Here is an 18261-nt window from a genome sequence, read left to right as displayed (position 1 = left end):
GTTGGAGAGCCCACGCGGTCACTGGTGTCTGACTGCAGCTGCGTGGAGCTGTATTTGCAGGAGCCAGCTGGGCCTACAGTATTAAAAAAAATGCTTAAAATCTTGATCTCAGTAGCAAGATATTTCAATTTTTCATGAGCTGATCTAGCCACCCCTCAGTGTTTCTTTTCTCCTGCTAAGACTGAGCCCCAGCTCCAAGCTGCCTCCCGTTGTTCCGGCTGTGGAAGAAGCCCAGAACAAAAAGGCAGCCTCTGCTTCAAGCCTCCCACGAACCGAGGCAGCAGAACAGCTCCTGGGGACAGGCTGATGTGTTAAAAGCTGCCCGAGCTGCAGTCCTTCTCCCCTTTCCTCTCAATGTCACCTTGGTGTTCACTTTGCCTTCTGCAAAGGTGTTCCAGCAAAGTTGTGACTTCTGGGATCCTGTGTAGTTGTGTGGGTGGGCTGAGCCGGGTTCAAAGCCCGCTTGGGTTCCTGGTCCTGCGTGGAGTTAGGACTTGCAAATGCACCTTTTGATATTGTGACGATTTTAAATTTAAGGTCATGGAAAATGTAAAAACGTCTGTTTCTTTTTGGAAGAAAAATACCCGTTCTGGTGTCTGTCTGCTGGTTCTGGTTTCCAGCGGCTGCATCGCATCTTGGAGGGTCGAGCCATGTTCAGGAGTTGCTGTGCCCTTTTCCAGAAAGAGAGGCAGCTGCGTTTTAGTGGTGGATAAAAACCCAATTCCTTTTCATAGCTCTCTTAACGTGTTTACGTATGAGAGGGGCTTTGGGCTCGTTTGGGATGCAAGACACTCTGCAAATGCAAAGATGTAATTATCCCATTTTTCTCTTACTACTCCCTGCCTTCTCCCTCTGCACTTCTGGCTCATCTCCTCCGCCCTTTCCCAAGCGTTGTGCTGATGGCAGCGTTTATCTGCATTTGTCCTCTGTCCGTGACATCCAGTTATTGATTGGCATGATTAAAAAGAACTGATAATCACTTCACATTAATCCCATAAATGACTTAAGACACCCAAATATTTGCATAATGCATCTTAAAGGTGGCAGCTAAAAGAGGATAAGACCCAAAACTGCTTGGCGCAGGAGAAACGGGCTTCCCACTCACCTGTGGGCTTGCTTAAGTAATTAGCCTTCTGCTTGCATAAGGAGGAATCTGAACTGGTTTAGCGGAGGAAGATGCAGTGGGTGCTCAAAGGCTTTGGGATTTGAGCATCCAGCCCCGGCGCTGGGGCCGCGGGGGGAGCAGCAGGGAGCGGGGCAGCGGCTGCTGGAACGGGAGCCCGGTCGTGTCTGCTGCATCTCGTGAAAATCTGGAGCCAGACGCCCGCTGAAAGTACCTCTGTCTAAAGACTTTCTGTCATAAACTTATCTGATTAGCGGGGAGCTAGACGACAGATTAGCCCCTGCTTCTGTACCGGGGCTGGGCTCCCCGGAGCATCTGAGCAGATCCAGGGCTGGTGCCCAGAGCCGCTGGCTGGGGGGGCAGCAGGTGGGGAGGAGGTGGGGGGGGAGAGGAGGGGGATATTTAAGGGAAGACGATCGCGAGGTGGCTCTGCAGATAATGCACCCTCCGTGCTGTCCCGCGGGTCCCAGGTGAGGATGCTTTCTGCGGCCATGTGCTGCCTGTGGCAGCGGCACCAGGCGGGCGCGCTCCTTGTGTGAGTGGGGGCCGGGAGGGCAATGGGTGCAAGGTTCCACTCCTGGTGTGCGGGGTTTTGTAAGTGTCTCTGCTTCCTCTGCCCGTCGTCTTCCTTTTAGGAAGGAGAGAGGAAGGAAAAGAGCCACGTCTAGCTCGGAGCAAGCACCTCGTGCTGGAAGGTCGGGTGGTTTAACGTAGATGCAACCCAAAAGAGAAGGGAGACGATCCAGCGTTTCCATTTAGTATCACGTATAGGGTTGTGTTTTTTTTTCTGCTTATTCTTCCTCTTCAGTGTTTGTGTATCGTTTATTGAGAAATATTTTGCAAGAGCTTTGCAAGCCAAAGCATTTGCCAGCTGAACTGCAGTATCTGCTACAGCGACTGTCTTTTCGTGTTTGTGCTCTCCCTCTCCATAGAAGGAGAAAAGAAAAAAGACTGAAGTAGCCTACTTGACAGCAGCCTGATGCGAGGATAGCAGGCACAGTAATGCTGAACCACTCTAATGTGTGCTCTCGTCCCAGAAGGAAGGGAGCGTTATTTCAGGAGTGAAGAGTTGAAAATTAGTTTTGTAAATAAGTCTGAGCTGTGGGCTCGGAGTGATGCAGATGTCCAGGTTCACGGTGGGTTTCTCTCCAAGAAGAAAAACAATTATTCAAGTAAATAAAGTAGGCTTGTGTTCCAGCAGTGATGGAATGGAAAAACTTACTTTTTTTGAGAATAGAAGGGTGGCAGCTGATAGAAGACTATCAGTTATTTCAATTCAAGTTTCCTATTAATTCGGGAACAGATCTGCCAATTCATGCGCTTTCAGTTTTTCCATCTGAGATGTAAGTTCTGGCCCACGCAAGTTATATCTGGCAGCACTGAAATCAGGAGCTCTGGCAGCTGCCGAGTACTTTATGGGAAATGAGAGGGCTGCTTGGGAAGTGCTTCGTGCTCGCTCTCCGCTCCCCAAAAGTAGAGGAGGTTACCTTGGAGCCTGGCGGTTGGGGGGGGAGAACCTTTCCTGCAAGGCGGCGATGTCAGGGGCAAACAAAAGCAGCTTGCGCACGCGTACGCACATACACACAGAAATCAATTACGTGGTGGCAAATAGGATTTCCTTAACTTGGTGCTTTTCTGCTCTGTTGCAGCCGTGATAACGACCTCTCCACTATCATCTCCAACCTGCATCAGAGCCGTCAGCTCGTTATGCCAGAGACCCAGAGCCGCTGTGAATTCAAGAGGAACAGCATCGACGTTGGCTTAGGAGCAGCAGGTAAGGGGCTGGAGCAGGTCCTGCTGGCTGGGGCTCAGTGGCTTCCCTCCTCTCTCTTTCACCCCTCCGTTTGTGCATTTTTTCAGCAGCTCCTTTCTTTTTTTTCTTTTTTTCCTGTGGCTCTTCGTGTTACACTTCAGAGTGAGCTACGTGAAGTCTCTTAATATTCTGGCCGGAGATTAACATGGGAAGGATTTCTTGGTGTTAAAGTGGTGCGGTCTTTTGAGATCTCAGCCCTGCTTTATTCTCAAATCTAGTGGTCTGTGTTAAACTACTGGCAAAGGAGCTTGCGCCAGCAAAGAAGTGAAATGTCCCCAGGGTTAGTGTCAAGTGAAGCAGAAAGGCCTTGCAGAGAGCACGGTTTGATTTGTAATTTCATTAATCAGAGGTTCCCCATGCTGCCTCTGTGCCTGCCAACTCCTTTGTGAGCGTGTGTTTGTTTGGTTTTGGACTGCTACCTGGCTTTTTTTCTTTCTCTTTTTTCTTTTCTTTTTTTTTTTTTTTTTTTTGGAAGTTGAACTTCCTTGACGTGGTGAAAGCAGAAGTGCTGTGCCTGTCTGGATGTCAGAAAGGGAGCTCTGGGCAAGGATGCTTTGGTGGTGGATGTGCATCAGCCAACAAGTGAGGCACTGGTAATAAACCAGAGCTCTGCTTGCTGCTTGCAGAGCCTACGGTTTGCTTTTGAGAATAATTAAAACTTGAGGAAAAAGTGGGAGTAATGCTGTTTTTTCTATTCTCTGTAGGGAAAACAGCAATCTTTGGTCTTCCAAATCAGACCCGGATCTCTCTGTGCATGTTAATGTAGGCCTTCCCTGAAAATCTGTGTGTGTGTGGTTTTGTTCATACTTGCCTGTAAGTCATTCTGTTGACCACGTAACTTAACCTGGGATCCAAAGGGAGGAACACCACATCTAATGTTCTTTGGGAATGCCTTTGGAGGCACCTGGTTCGCCTTTTGCTGAGGCTTGACCCCTTTCCTCCTGCCTGCAGTGGCACCTGAGCTGGTGCAACCGCTTCTGCAAGGAGCGTTGGGTCCCACGTGTGTGTAGGGCTGAACTGGGGGATTTGGGCTGTCTGTAGGGCAGCCACGAGCAGCCCCCCCTCCTCGCTTGCACAGCTGAATCTCCTTTTTCTCTTCGTTACACAGCTCCAAGAGACAAACTGGCCAGAGAGATAAGTTGTTCTGTACGACGTTACTCGTGTCTGGATGTCTCAGCTGACCTCGCGTGTTACAATGGGTTTTAATAATGTTTGCTTCACAGGGAGGCTGCTGGGCTTTATCAGTGCTGCTGAAATTCTCCGAGATCCTTAACATTCCAGAAATGCAAAGTGCACTTTTCATTCCCGTCAGTGTTAAACAGGAGCAAAGATTAGATGGTGAGGTCCTCGTTTGTACTTGCTAGAATTCGTGCTCGAGGTTCTCCGGTTAGCTTCTTAACCATAAGAAACGGCGAGAAATATAAAACACAGGCACCACACAGGGGTTGTAGCAGTGGGGACGGCAGTGCTTGGCTCTGATCCCAAGGAAAGGCTGAGCAAAGAAAAAGAAGAGGGCTCGTTCACATGAGAGGCCACCAAGCGAGTGACAGAGCCTTTCAGGACATGATAGATCTGGTGTGTCTAAAGAGAGCCGACGAGCGAAAGAGCAGCTGGGGGCATGGTGGGGATGTTGGCTATCCGAAGGGAGAGGGGCTTTGTCACATCTCCACGGGGATGGTTCAGCTCTTGCTTTGTCCTTGCTGCCAGGCAATAGCTCGCTCTCCATGCCTATTTGATGCAAGGAAGGCTCGTTTGCCAAAATCTCCCCAGAACCTGCCAGGTCTGGGTCTAGGTGTGCTGGTCTGGTACCTGCACCACCACCACTGGAAGCCAAGGGAACAGAAACAAAACGTGCTGGGGTTTGTAGCTGCCGCTGATTACTGAATTTATGCCTGGTTTCTGTTTGTTTTTACTGGCATGAGTGGGAGGGGAGAACGCTAGAACTAATTGCTGCGTATATAATTTTAAGAGATTTAATGTTGAGTTAGTCTCAAAGACTGGCTGTTGTTTAAACCTCTTAGTAAGGGGAAAAGAAATGTGCCCGCAGCTGCCTGCCGTTTGCACTGTATGCCTCTGAGAACAAGCACTGCGTGTTTGGGTTATGAGAATATCACAGAGCGGCGTTTGGAGATGGACGGCGCTGAATAAACGATGCTAATGCAGACCTCTGAAAAACTCCCGCGTCACTCATGGCCGTAAGCTGCGCTGCTCTAAAAGTAAGTCGGAATCCAATGCTCGAGTGTTTGCTGCTGCTGGGTTAGCATTTATGGTGTGCAGCGAGCACACGGTCCCAGCCAGCAGGGGCCGAGCGCTCTGGAGGCTGAGCTGCAGCTCGGACCGAGGGTTGTGCATGCTCAGGACGAGGCGTGAGTGTCTGTGGCTTTTTTGGTGGCTATGGCTATAAGCAGGGGAGTGAGAAACGGCGATAGCACGACTGGAAGAGATTTGTTTATTGCAGGGCCCCCGGGGCTAAGAGGGCTGAAGTTGGCAGGGTTGGTTGGTTTATGATTAACTCGGCGAGAGTCGCTTGATTTATAGTTAAGGCTAAGATTAGAGGCAGTGCGATAGTTTTGAATGTGGACTGGAAAATTGGAATAATTACTGGATCTTGAGTGGTCTTTGAAATGATGGAAGGGGCTGGAACTACTGGAAACGGATGGCATGTAGGGCTCGGATGAGTTCTGGGGGGTAGGTGAGTCTGGAGTCGGGTTCAAACCAGAGCTGGGCTGATGGTCAGGTCGAAAGGGACTGAGGAGAACATTGCTGGAACATAAAAGGCCCGTGGTTGGAAGAGCAGCACTGATATTAACGTCCTTGGAAGGTCTGTGAATAATTTTTAAGTGAAACCAGGTCACTGTATATCAATGGTGATGGTTAAATTTGGGAACAGAGACTGAACAGCTCAGTTTGCGAAAGCAGAAGAACTTCCAAAATAATTGTGTCCTGAAAGACTCGGATAGGGTTTGGCCCTGGCCAGAAGGGGGGCTGATAACCCCTCGTGGTGGGTGCCGACTGGTTGGAGCAAGGAGCCTGGAGGAGGCGCAGTCTTAGGCTAGGGGCAGCTGGGACAAAAGAAGTCACTGAATTTTGGGTCATGAGAGGCCCAAAGAGCTACAACGACTGTGGAGTCAGCACAGACAAGTGGCTGTGCTCCCCATTGCACCGCTTACATGCGACTGAAACAAGTGTAGTGACTGTCACATGCTGGCAAGTTTAGCACCTACAGAAATCTGGGCTACCAAATCTGAGAGCTCCAGTGCTTTGAAAATACATTGACCATCAAAAATGAGAAGACCGTTACTGCTAGTCTACAGAGATAATGGCAAAGGAGGGTAGTTGTGTTACCAGAGAGTGAATTTTTTTTGGACAAGATGCATAACGCCTTCCACCAGTCTCAGAGTACGTTGTAGGGATGCACGGGTCAACCAAGGCATGGAGAGGCAAATCTGCCCAAGGTGATAAAGCCAACAGCAGAGCTCTGTTTCCTGGCTTGTCCTCCCTGGCTTCTTTGCTAGACCTTTCTATCGTTATTCCACTGCAACAACAGGACAATTTGGATTAAAGCGTGCTCCTAGAGATTCCCCATGTGAGAGATTTTGGGTGCGGGGGGTGTTCCCCCTTGCTAGGATGTGGGCTGGAGGAAGAGCTCTGGATAGGAATAGCTGGCAGCCTCACTCATGTTCAAAGCATCCCCTGATACCGGGCCTTCAAAGGAAATAAAGAACGCCAAGAGCAAAAACCGACAGAAACAAACAAAAAAAACCCAAACCACCTGAATCTGCTCCAGCCAGTGCTTCTCGCTATGGCACCCAGAGAGCTGGCACCGGCAGGGGTAAGCGAGGCTTTTGCAAGGACAGCAGAAGTAGGTGGCCGAGAGGCGTGTCCTGATAAAATCTAATTGCCCTATCGATCGGCTCCGGAGCCGCGCTCGGCTGCGGGAATGATTGAGATATTCTTACGTGTTTGATGCATGGGAGCCGTATCTCACCGCCCGGGGCCCACTGGGGACCCAGGGGTGTTGCAGCGATCTCTTAATCACGGAGCAAACCTGCGCGTGTTGGGCCTGCTCTGCGGCACTGCAGATTTATTACAATTATTATCACTGATGCACTTGGATTTCCTTAGGTCCCAGGGGGTGCCAGGTTTCGGGGAAGAGCTGCCCTGCTCATAACTCTGAATTTTTAACTGGCTAAGGAAAACCATCTCAGTCCTAGGTTAGGAATTCACACATCTGCACCGTCGTATCCTTTGCTTTTCATGCCATCCTTCCTTCCGTCTCATCTGGGTTGACTGTTGGCAGTGTGAGGTTCTCACACTTTTAAGAACAGTAAATTTTCTGCTGCTTCTGCTTTCTCTTCCTCTCTTTGTGGCTGGGAGTGGAAGAGCTCGTGCTTGCAGATTGAGAGCACTGGTTCGTACGGTCTCTGGGTAACGTCTGCTCACCAAACGGCTGTGCAAGTTTCAAGCGTGCAAATATTCATTGCTTCCAGCACAGACTGTAAATGTTCATGGAGGATTGGGGAATGTGATGCAAGGGAAGGGTGTTGGCCCCTCTGCCAGCTCCAGTGCTCCCCATTGATCGCAGTGATATCCAGCTCTTCTTCTGAAGCCTAGGTTATATCTACGCTGGGCTTCCACCCAGCTGCTGGGTTTAATCTCCTCCTCCTCTGAGCTGAACCTGACTTCATAAAGATCAGTATTATTATTTAAAATTGGAGCTGGCTGATGCAGCTGCTGAGAGGGGAGGGCAGCGAGGTGCCCCCTGTGCGGAGAGGAGAGGCGAGCTGCTCTCCTGGGGCTGGCAGTCTGCGGGAGGGCAGGGGAACACGCAGGGAACCTGCCTGGAAAAATGGGCTTTGGCCATGCCCAGAGCTCCCGGGGCTGTTTACCTGCGAGAGGTCGGTGCTCGCTCCTCCCTTGGCCCTGCAGACCTGATTTTCTGTTCGGTCCTTCTCTCGTGGTGGTGCTCTGCAGCGGGAAATGCCAGAGGATGCTTTCCTTGGTGCTAATTAAATTGCAGTCACGATGGGGATATAATATGCCAAATGGAGGAAGAAAGGAAAAGTGCCTATAATGGGGGCTGTACTTCCTTGGGAACACACGGAGACAGCCTGCATTGGTGAGATTCAGTAAGAGGCTTAGCAACATCTGCAAAGGTAGAGCAAGTGTGCTGAAATGCCTCCAGGGGAGCGCGCGTGGGAGGGGAGGGCAGGCGGCGAGCCTAATGAGAATATAAAAGTCGTTTCCAAATGGATCAGATAAAGGCGAGGCAGCAGACAGGGTACAGCGATGGCACTACAGAGGGGCTTACCTTGAGAGCGGATGATGGCACAAGGCACTTTTAATCTTAATTGAGAGAGAGAGGCACACACGAGGAGGAGCAGAGCCGGGGCTGCTTGACAAAGGCGCGGCGGCAAAGCTGGCGGTTTGCACATCAAACACGGATTTAGAGCCCCTTTAAGCAGCTAGCGGTGTGCCTGTAAACAAGTCCAATCCCCTCTATCCCGTTTGGCTAATGCAGTCTGCCAGGGGAGGGTGGAGGAGCCCTCGTGGAGCTCCTGGGGCAGGCACCCGTGGCTCTCCCTTGCGTGGGCACACGCTGCTCGAGGAGGTGCACACGCGTTTTGCAGTCCTGGTCCCATGGCCCTACCTCATTTCCCTCCTGCAGAACTCCTCTTTCTCCTCCTCTCCTAATTTCTCCTCTTTCTCACCAAACCCCCTCCGTTCTGCAGATTTCATGGCTTTCCATTTGCAGGAGGACTTTTGCATGGGTAGAAGTGGAGGCAGCAGGCTCGCTGGTGCTGGAGGAGGCAGCTGGATCTTCCCTCTCCTCCTCCTGCCCCTAGTGGGGTCAGCTTGATGTCTGAACATGGTCTGAGAGGGCACTTCATGGGCACAGCAAGTCCTGGTGCTTTTTTTCTTGTGTCTCAAAAACATCCTGAAAGAGATCTCTCTCCCTCTCCAAGGTTATTTGTTCTTCTGTATTAAGGCTCCTGTCTCATCTTTCCACTTGATGCTCTGTTGACTAAGAGAAGGAGAAGGAGAAATTTCAGGAGTGAACTGCAGACAGCTTCCCATGTCCAAAATCAGTCTCGGGACTTTCCTCTGCTAGGGAGGAGTTAATGTGGGGGCTGAGAAGGAACTGGGATCAGGGATGTCGTAGCTAATGATTAGAGACAGAGGCACAGCGAACGGCTGTTTTCTGAGCGTGTGATAATGAGGTAGGATGCAGGCATGTTTTCATTTAACAAAGCAAAACAATAACAAAAAAAAAGCAGCAGCCTTTATTGAATTGCTGCCTTAAATTGAGCAGAAAATCAGCACCAAGAGGGCATCTGGGAGCTGTAAGCCCAGCCACCCTTGTTCGCATGTTTTTCCACGAAGGACAGTTGTTCGCCTAGGCAACGTGAGGGTCTAGGCTCTGTCGGTGCCATTTGTCCACTTGGCTCGGATCTGGAGAATTGTCCTTTCTTTGTGCTCTGTTTAAGTTAATTTTTATTTTTTTCTGAAGCCTGGTTGGAGGCAGCCAGCAGCATCCTTCTGTAATCCAGATGGAGGTCTTGGGAGGTGACGGAATAATGGGAAAGCCAGACATGGAAGCGCTCAGCATTCCCTTTTGCTGTGTCCTGCATAGGTCAGTGCAGCGCCTTTTGCTGGTGTCATCGTGATGGTTCTGGCTTTGTCACTGCAGGAGGAGAAGGAAATAAGGTAGTTTAGTGCCCTGTGCTTGGAGCAAGCAGCTGGGCCTCCCCTGTGGCCGGTGTGCTCCGTGCAGCCCAACACAGCAAGGACACAGCATCCGTGGCTCTGTCCGCTGGCTCAGCCTCCAGACGTAGGTTGGCACGCGTGGTGGCTTTGAAACGGAAATCAGCGGCGACTTTCTTCCTTTCCTTGCAGCTCTAGGAAGAGCAGGATTATCCTGCTTCCAAAAATAACCTCCTCCCTGCTCCCGCCTCCTTTCCCAGGTGTCTCACAGGCTGCTCGCAAAGCGCTGAAAACGAATCGTCGGCACGGTGACACTTCCCTGATGTTAAATACAGAAATCCAGTACGGATCGTGGTCGGTACCTGACATGTCCCCTTCTGTGAGCCCCTGCCACGAGTCCGGGTGATGCTTCAGAGGCAGGGCTTTGGCAGTGCTCCTGCTCCGGCACACGAATTTGTCATCAGGTTTGGATGCTGCGGGTTTGGTCCTGCAAACCTGAGCCTCCTGCTCTTGCTGCATGGCAGGTGCGACCCTGTTCCCCCCAGCCTGCTTGTCTGGAAAGCTTGCCCTGGGATTTGGTGCTCGGGTAGCAGGCATGGAGCTGCTGCCCCGCTCCTTGTTTCCTTGAAGCCGAAGCCCTGCCAGGTCAGGTCCTGCCTTCCAGCGCTGCTCCAGCACACGTACCCTTTGGCAAAGCATGCCCGAGGGCTTCTGATGGAGGTGAGCCTCCTCGGTGCAAATCAAGAGCAGGAGATGGGAGGGGGTTCTCAAGGATGTGAGTGCGAGGAACCAGCTCCTAAATGAAATGAGATGATGCCCTCTCCCCAGGTGCAAGCTTGTGGCATCAGACCTGGTCAGAGCAGCCAGCGGTGCCACGTGCTTTAGGTCAGACACGAATGGAGCTGGGAGCAGCTGTCCCAGGGTGGAGGCCTGGGGGTTGGAAAGATTTTATTAACCCTTTGCCATGAGCAAGAGGAGGGTCGCCTGCCTATCTCATTAATTTTTCAGCTCTGCACAAGCCTTTTGTTCCAATTCCTTTTCTTCTCTTTGCTCCTCTCCCATTTCCTGCTCTTTTCCCTCCTCCTTGCCTTCCCTTGGTTCTCAGACCCTTTTTTCCCTCCTTTTGCCTCCATCCTTAATCCTCATCCCACGCGTGCGCCCTTCCTCCCTCCCATTCCTCTTCCTCCCTTCGGTTCCCGGGTCCTCCTCCCCGTTGGCCCTTCCCCACCCTCCCTCCATCGCCGAGCTCCTGGGGAAGAAGACAATTCGAAGGCTTTCCTCTGCTCTCAGCTGAGAGGCTCCTTCCCTCAAGCCAATCAATGGCAGCCTTTCAGCCCCAGTGGGGCTTGGCAAACATTAGATCAATAAGTTATTAGCACCATTCTGTCAGCTGTAATGTGGAGATTGATCGGGGCCGGGGCTCCTGCACGCTGCCTGGCACTTCCCCAGCCTGATAAAGATGACAGATTAAGGGAATAAGAAAAAGGAATTAAGGAGTCTGGCTGTCAAAGCTGTCACGGGCTGGAGGAGCGCTGTTTTTTTCCAGGGGCTGAATGAGTGCAATCGGACATTTAAATGGTGCGAAGGGCACAGCACCACCAGCAGCTCTGTTGGAAACTGTGATCTTGGGCGTTCGCTTTCATAAAGAGCTGCTGGAGGTGGAGGCAGCACCAGGGAGCTGGCGGGGACCATGCACAGCAGATCCAGGAGCCCCTGGGGAAACGCCAGCCCTGGCCGTGCCACACCGCCCCGTCTGCCTTTTGGGGTTGTGTCGTATTCCCCAGGACCCAGAGAGGTATCTGTGGCAGAGCACCGGTGCCAGGTTTCATAGCTTTTTATCACGGGTAGATAAATGGAGGCCAAACGACCGCTGCCTGGGAGGTTTGTGGTCCCTCAAGGAGACGCGGCGTGATCCTTATTGGAGCTGGGCTTAAGCCTTTTGATTTAACAAGCTTCCCCCTCCTCCCGTCCTACCCACGAGAGCAGCTCCTTCCTAGAGCTGGCAGGATCCTGGACTTCCAGCCCAGCCTCCCTCCTTCAATCTTTTCTGAAACAGAGTGGGGATTCACAAGTTTGCAATCGCTAAAAAGCCTCTCTGCAGCATATAAAATGAATGCAGATCTCTCTCTTAAGTGCAGTATATCCTCTCCATGAGTGTTTTTCATACTATGAATATTTACCACCTCTTTATGGCTCGGTGCATGCTGTAAAAATGAATTTTGTAGGAAGCTGGGCGACGAGGGGATGTTGGTGCACCTTCCCTAATAAACAGCCTCGTTACAGCCGGGCAGGAGGACGGCTCCAGCGCGACCTGCACCTCGTTCCTGGGGAACTGAAATATTGGGCTGGCCTTTTAGGAGCTTGGCTCCAGCTAGCGAGCACGAGGAGGTGGGAAGAAGCAGGATACTGTTTGCCTGGTAGGAGGAAAGGCAGATGGCCCAGCGGTTGGAGCTGAGAAGGGGGATGCGGGCTCCTTCTCAAGCCTAGGAAAGGCTGGTTGATGTGTTGTATGTCGGGAATCCTTCTACGACACTCTTCTTGTGTGCTCCTGCAGCCTGTTAGCTGGCATTCAGGGAGGAGTGGGTGACACCAGGTCTGCCTCTGGGGGGGCTGCTCTCTGTATTTCGCCGAGATCCGTGAGTGACAGCCGCTGACCCTTGGCTGTTGGAGCCCTGCTCTGCTCCCAGGAGTGACCGGACACCTCTCTGCCAAAGTTAAGTTCTCTCAAAGTGAGCAGGAGAGGAAAAAAACACCCTTTGGTTACTTGCTATTGCATCTTCCTTGCTCTGTAGTAAGGGACCGTTAGCGTGCCCCATTCCTCCCTCCATTTGGTTGCTTTTTTCTTCCTGTTTCCAAGAGCTTTTGCCCCAGGGATCTTGATGTGTGATGCTCAGGGGAAGTTTGCAGATACCTTGGTCTGGGTTCGGGATGGTCCTGAGCCAGGAGCGTGCTACTTGCCCTGCTCTTTCAAACCTTTGTGCTGTCGAGACTGGTACAGCAGCTAGCAAAAGGATGCTCTCTGCCCAGGAGGGCTTGTGATCTAAACCTAAATGACAACCAACAAATAGGTACAGATGTGGAGAGATGAAGGAGTAAGGAGAGAACCTGACGCAATAGCTGAGGCTTGAAGCCTGCTGCCTGCCGTGTCCCTAAAGCCACCGAGCTGACCTGCTGGGCGGAGGCTGCTGCCTTTATTTTGCTGCTGCTCTGACATCCCCTTTGCAGTGACATCTTCCCCCTTCCTTGACAGACCCACCGCTGCCCCGTGAGCTGGCACGCAGCCGCATCGTCCGAGCATCCCAACTTGCAGAAACCCACCGCCTCCCTTCCCCCAGCTCCCCCAATATTTCCCCCCTCCCCGTTCTCGTTGCCCTCAGTTAAATTATGGCCCGTTATTCCCATGACCTTGTGCTTCGCTCTGCCTTTGTTCCATTGATTCCTGCTGGCAAGGGACGGGGCCGATGTGCCGCCAGGCTCCACGCTGCTCCGCGCAGCCTCCCGCCTGGCCCCTCGTCCTCCAGCCTTTGTTGTCAGCAGCCCTGCGACTCGGCGAGCTGGTGCTGCTTCTCGCCGGCAGGGCACAAGCCCATCGAGGGGGGAAAAAAGTCTCCGGGGTCCCTGCAAACCTGTCACGTCGGGCACGGGAACAGGCTGAGCAGCAGGACTGGAGCACCAGAGCTGCCTGAGCGAAGCAGCTCCGCCAGTGCCAAAGGAGAGGGGAGAGCTGAGTGGAGTGGGATGCTGCCAAGGCATTTCAGGCCGGGCAGTGGGAATTGTCATCCCTGGGGTTTAAGGTCGATGGGGGGCTTAAAAGCCAGGGAAGATGTTTTCCTCCTCTAAAAACAGTGTGGAAGGGGGTGGATGAAAAGGGCTCCCTTCCCTTGTTGGATGTTGGCTATCAGAGCCTGGGTGGATTCCCATGTAGCTTGGCTCGCTTCTCTGTTTACTCAGGGCTTCTGGGGCCAAAAAGCTTTCACAGCAAACCCAGTGATATGGATAGGGAGCGTGAGATAGGGCTTGATCTCCTCCCGCGGTGTCTGTAGCACAACACGGTGCAGCAGCACTTGGTGCAGCGCATCTTCCTCCGTAGTCCACCCATTTCACAGTGTTGGGAGGGCAAAAATTTTGGGACCACCTCGAAATTGTTTGTTTGGCCTTCTCCAGGTGAAACCTGTGGTCAGCTATGGGGACAGGTTGGGTCCTCACCTTGCTTTGATGCAGTGTGCCCTCGGTGCGTCCTCTGTGCTGCAGACCCACTTGTAAAGGGTGGAGGTAACGTCTCCCCCCTCTTTGGGGAAACCTAGAGATAAGTTTTCTAATCTGCCCAGCTGACTTAGGCTCCCGAGTCCTCTCCTCAAAGCTGATAATGAGGCTGGGGATCCTCAGATGTGTTGGTGAGCGTGGCCGTTAAGTCACCCAGCTCCACGGAGGGCCGGGAGCCCAGGGATTAGCAGGACCCTGCCAGGTGACGTTCCCACCCATGGCCTCTAATCGGCGGCCTCTAATTCCCTTCCCACAATGGGAAACAAGTAATAATCCATTTTGATTTCTAGATCTTCAGGGAAAATACCAGACTTGGTTTCCAAAAGCTCCCTGGATCGTCCTCTGTGCTGCCTTGTTGGGCCAGGAGCAGCTCCGAAGGCGGTGCAGGGTGTGGGGCCCTTGGGGTGCTGTCGGGTGTTCGTGGTCGGGGCTGTGCGGGCGATCAGTATGCCTGGGGCTTCCTCCGGCACTCCCCGCTTGTCATATCGCCTGGCCGAGCTTCATAACAACGCCGTTCTGCTGATAATGTCTTTCATTTTCAGCTGGAATATTAAAAAACTGCCCTGATTTGGCCGCCTCGCTGTTGAAATGCTTTGCGGAAGGCAGGGGAGCGGAGGCAAAAGCAGGGATTGGGAAAAACAACAGAAAATAAAAGCCCACACGACTTTTGTCTCCCCCCCCATCTTCACCCAAGGGTGGTGTTCCCTTTTGCAGGGGCACGGCCTGGGCCGTGGAGTCGTGGAGAGGGATAGGATTGGTGCTGTGCTACGATACATTGCCATTGAGGTTGTACCCCAGAATTGGTAACCTAAGTGGGCACCTGCCTCGTCCCTGCTCTGCAGATAAGGAGGATGAGGAGGGTCTGACCTGTGTAACGCTGGGCTGGGATGCAAAAGGCTAATCTTGTGGTCTCCTACTGATGCGGGAGATCTGGGGCGGGTTGTTGGATCTTTGTGCTTCAATATTGGCTGCAAATGATCCCCTCTTCTTTGCTTAGCATGTGTCTTGTTGGGTTAGTTCCACCACGTCTCGGGGCAGAGGCATCTCTGGCACATCCCGGGACTTTGCCTTAAATGGAAAAAAAAAAAGGAAAACTTTCATTCTGTGATGTGACTGCCATCAAAAGTGCTGGGGAGGAACCCAAATGCAGCCTGGGTGCTTTGGTGCAACGTGAACCTGAGGCGCGGATCATCTAAGAAGGTAATACATGAACATGGGGATGCCTCAAAATCGGGCTCAGATCCTTGGTAGTTGTGAATTCAAAGCATCTTCGCTGCTCTTGTTATAACTGCTCCGCCACGTAACTGGTGCGTCTGTCTCCTCTTCCATGGAGCCTCCTCTGCCCGAGGTGTGCCAGAACAAGCCCTGCTGGGTGTTGCTGCCCCCTGGCCAGGCTGGGAACGGCGAATTGTGAGCAGAGCACTGGGACTCGGTTGTTTCAGAGCCACAGGTCCCAGATGAGCGCGCTCCTGGGGAGGACATGCTGCAAAATCTCCGGCACTGAGCGGCTGCAGCGTCAGGGTGGCATCTCCAGGAAAATCACCACGAAGAAGGAAGAAATCCTTGTGGCCACCTCTGTGCCCTGTGGCCAGGCGCTTCCTAGCTCTGACGCTGCCTTGGCAAGCTGCTGCAGCTTTGGGGAAGTTATTGGAAGGGGAAACTGAGGCAGGAGGAGGGCTGAAACGCACATCGTGCCGACAGGCTGACTCAACACCTGGAAAGGGAAGCGCCTGGGAAACTTGAGCGCTGCCACTGGCTGCCTCCATCCCTGCCCATCTGTTTTCCAGTCGCTGCTGTTTTGTTGCATTTACTTGGGGCTTCGGTTCCGGCTGGCTGCGAGCCTCCGCAATTGTCTCTGAGTGCCAGCTTTGTTACCAGGCTGGGAGACAGGGTCGGGCGAGATCAGATCGGAGGCAGCCCGTGCTGCGTAAAGCCTTGCAGTGCCACTTGTGGCTGTGCCGAGTGCCAGGAGTGCTCCCGGGATAAAGGGTGCAGATCTGTGCTCGGGCTCTCCTGGTAAATGCAGCGCCGAGGCAGGACCCCGGGCTTGCAGAGCCGGACCCGAAGTGGTGTGCAGTGATTCTGAGTACGAAGGGCGGTCGCTCGGCTCAAAATGTCACCTGCAACCGAAATCATTTCGCTGCTCTTATAAATAGCACCGAGGGGTTTTGTAACCTTTCTTAACTCAGACGCGTCGGGCAAATTGCAGAAGCTCTGCACGCGTGTTGACTCACGGGCAGGTGCAGCGTGTGCTCACTCAAATGTGGTGCTTGTTTGTGAGGTTTATTTATTATTATTTTTTAAGATGCTGCATCTTTAACAAGCCCTTGATAGATGAGAATTTGATGCGTGCAGTGACAAACAGTCTCTTCCTTCCTGCCCGTATGCAACATCATGCTTTCAGTTTTCCCCAGCATTATTATGGGAGGATATTGATTTTAAATCTGTTCGGGGACGCTGTAATTGTATATTAGATATTTTGTGTTGGTTTGTAGGGCTGCACTAATGCAAAAGGCTTGAGCGTTTCCGTACAATCTAGAGGGGGAAGATTGCTAAGGACCTTGAGGTTTTGAAGAGGAGAGAGGGAGGGAGGGAGGGGGGGAGAGAGAGAGAGAGAGAGAGATACTGTGGTAGGAAGATTCAGAGATCTGTTGTGCTTTTTTTTTGTTGTTGTTTTTTTCCTCCCCTTTCTCTCCCCCAGTTGCTTTGCATCAGGGCATGAAAGGAGTGGAAACACCAGGGGGACAAAAGGCAACAGAACAAATGATGAAACTCAGTAAGGAAATCAACTGGATTCAGAATTTATAGCTCGAAAACGTTGCATTGATCAGAGTGCGAATAGTCATTATGTGCTTTCGGACTGCGTGATTAGGAAAGCAGATCAAGGCTCTCAAGATGATGATTTTTCTTACTTTCATTTTTTTTCCTCTGCCTGTAATGCGTGTGTGTGTGTTTGTGTGTGCGAGAGGAGGAAAATACCAAAGTCTCGCTGGCTGATTCTGCAAAGAGGAAAGTACAGCCTTATCTGATGCTCAGGTCTCTCCTCTCTCTCCTAGATGAGATTTTAGGCAAGAGAAGAGTATGTTCTCCCAACAGCAGCAGTGAGTGTCCTTTAGAAAGCAAGAAAGCCCGAAGTGAGTCCCCAAAGGGTAAGTGCTGCTTCTCCCTCCCCCCATCCCCTTCCCCTTTCTTCTCCTTGCTTAAGTGTGGAACTTAATTGAAATTAGGGAGGGAGGGAGGGCTGGAGAGGCTGCGGCGGGGTGCTGGAAGTCGCCAGCGCCGAGGGTGCCCGGGGAAGGCTAGCAGCGCTCTCTGCTTTCTTTATCTAATCGCAGGGAAGCTTGCGGCGCGAGAAGGGAATTGCCTCTTAATTAGAATAATTATTTTAGGGCTTAAAAAGCAAGCTGCAGCTTCTGCAGCGGATTTTAGGGGTGTTCCTACTTTTCAGGCGGCGTGCCTTGATTATGCGTTTAATATAAAAGATACGGAGAGGCTTATCGTGCTGGCATCTGCTCCTTTAAAGGGAAAAAAGAGGAGCTAGCAGGGAGGAGAGGGCTGCCTGCTTGTTTCGTATGCATTTATGGCACTGTTCCTATAGAGATGGAATCTGCGGAAGGTTTGTCTTTTTAGGGATTTTTTTTTAATCTCCCGATTTGTTTCAGGGCTCCTTTCTCTAAACATGATTTTCAAACTTTCTTTAAACCGGCGAAGCGGGGTGGGTAATGGAGCCTGCAGTTAATGAGTTTGTCTCCAGGTTGCGTAAATGAGGGCTTGCAGGCCGTTCACTTGAAGGCTTTGTTGTTAAGTTCAAACTAATTAGCTGTCAGTAATGCCCACCTCCATCACTATGCCTAACCTGCACTCTTCTGGCTATTTAAAAAAGAAAAAGGCAGGCTGGCTGGCTGAAGCTAGGTCCTGTTTTGTGGGTTTGGAGGCCAGCAGCTGAGCCTCCTCAAGGTGTCCATCCTGAGTAACGAGTCCAGGGAATCTCAAAGGGGACTCGTATGCAGCAGTTTGTCCTGAAGCCTTCTGAAACCGAGTACTGTATATGATGAGATGTAAAGATATGTCGCAGCGAGTTGTACCACATCCTAATCTTGCATAACGTTCCCATATATTGTCTCTTCCTGATTCCTTGTCCCCAAATTATGATCCGAGAGGCAGCATATTTTGAGAGGATGCTGAACGCTAGCGTCGCTTCGTATAATAAAGCTAGCATTACCTAAGAACATCCTAAATCTCTTCTTTCACATAAGCATCTCCTGTCTGCTAAGTCCTCATTCCAATTAAAGGCACCTTAGCTTTTTCCTGGGCTTTTCTGAAAGACAGAAAGATACACTGCTGCTCTTTGCTTGTT

General features: G+C 51.7%; 1 protein-coding gene across 10 annotated transcripts in view; it reads left to right on the top strand.

Annotated features, from left to right (window-relative positions):
- Positions 1 to 18261, top strand: part of SAMD11 (sterile alpha motif domain containing 11) — a 115512-nt gene that overhangs the window by 65989 nt on the left and 31262 nt on the right. For all 10 annotated transcript variants that reach the window (XM_050714851.1, XM_035557421.2, XM_035557413.2 and 7 more), the window contains 2 exons: positions 2773 to 2897; positions 16961 to 17053. In XM_050714851.1, the coding sequence (XP_050570808.1) occupies positions 2773 to 2897; positions 16961 to 17053 (218 nt within the window). The remainder of the gene's footprint in view (positions 1 to 2772; positions 2898 to 16960; positions 17054 to 18261) is intronic.

Source organism: Cygnus atratus, chromosome 21 (genome assembly GCF_013377495.2).
Source record: "Cygnus atratus isolate AKBS03 ecotype Queensland, Australia chromosome 21, CAtr_DNAZoo_HiC_assembly, whole genome shotgun sequence".
Lineage (NCBI taxonomy): Eukaryota > Metazoa > Chordata > Aves > Anseriformes > Anatidae > Cygnus > Cygnus atratus.
The sequence above is the reverse complement of the archived record's forward strand: the minus strand, read 5'-3'. Positions and strand labels throughout refer to the sequence as shown.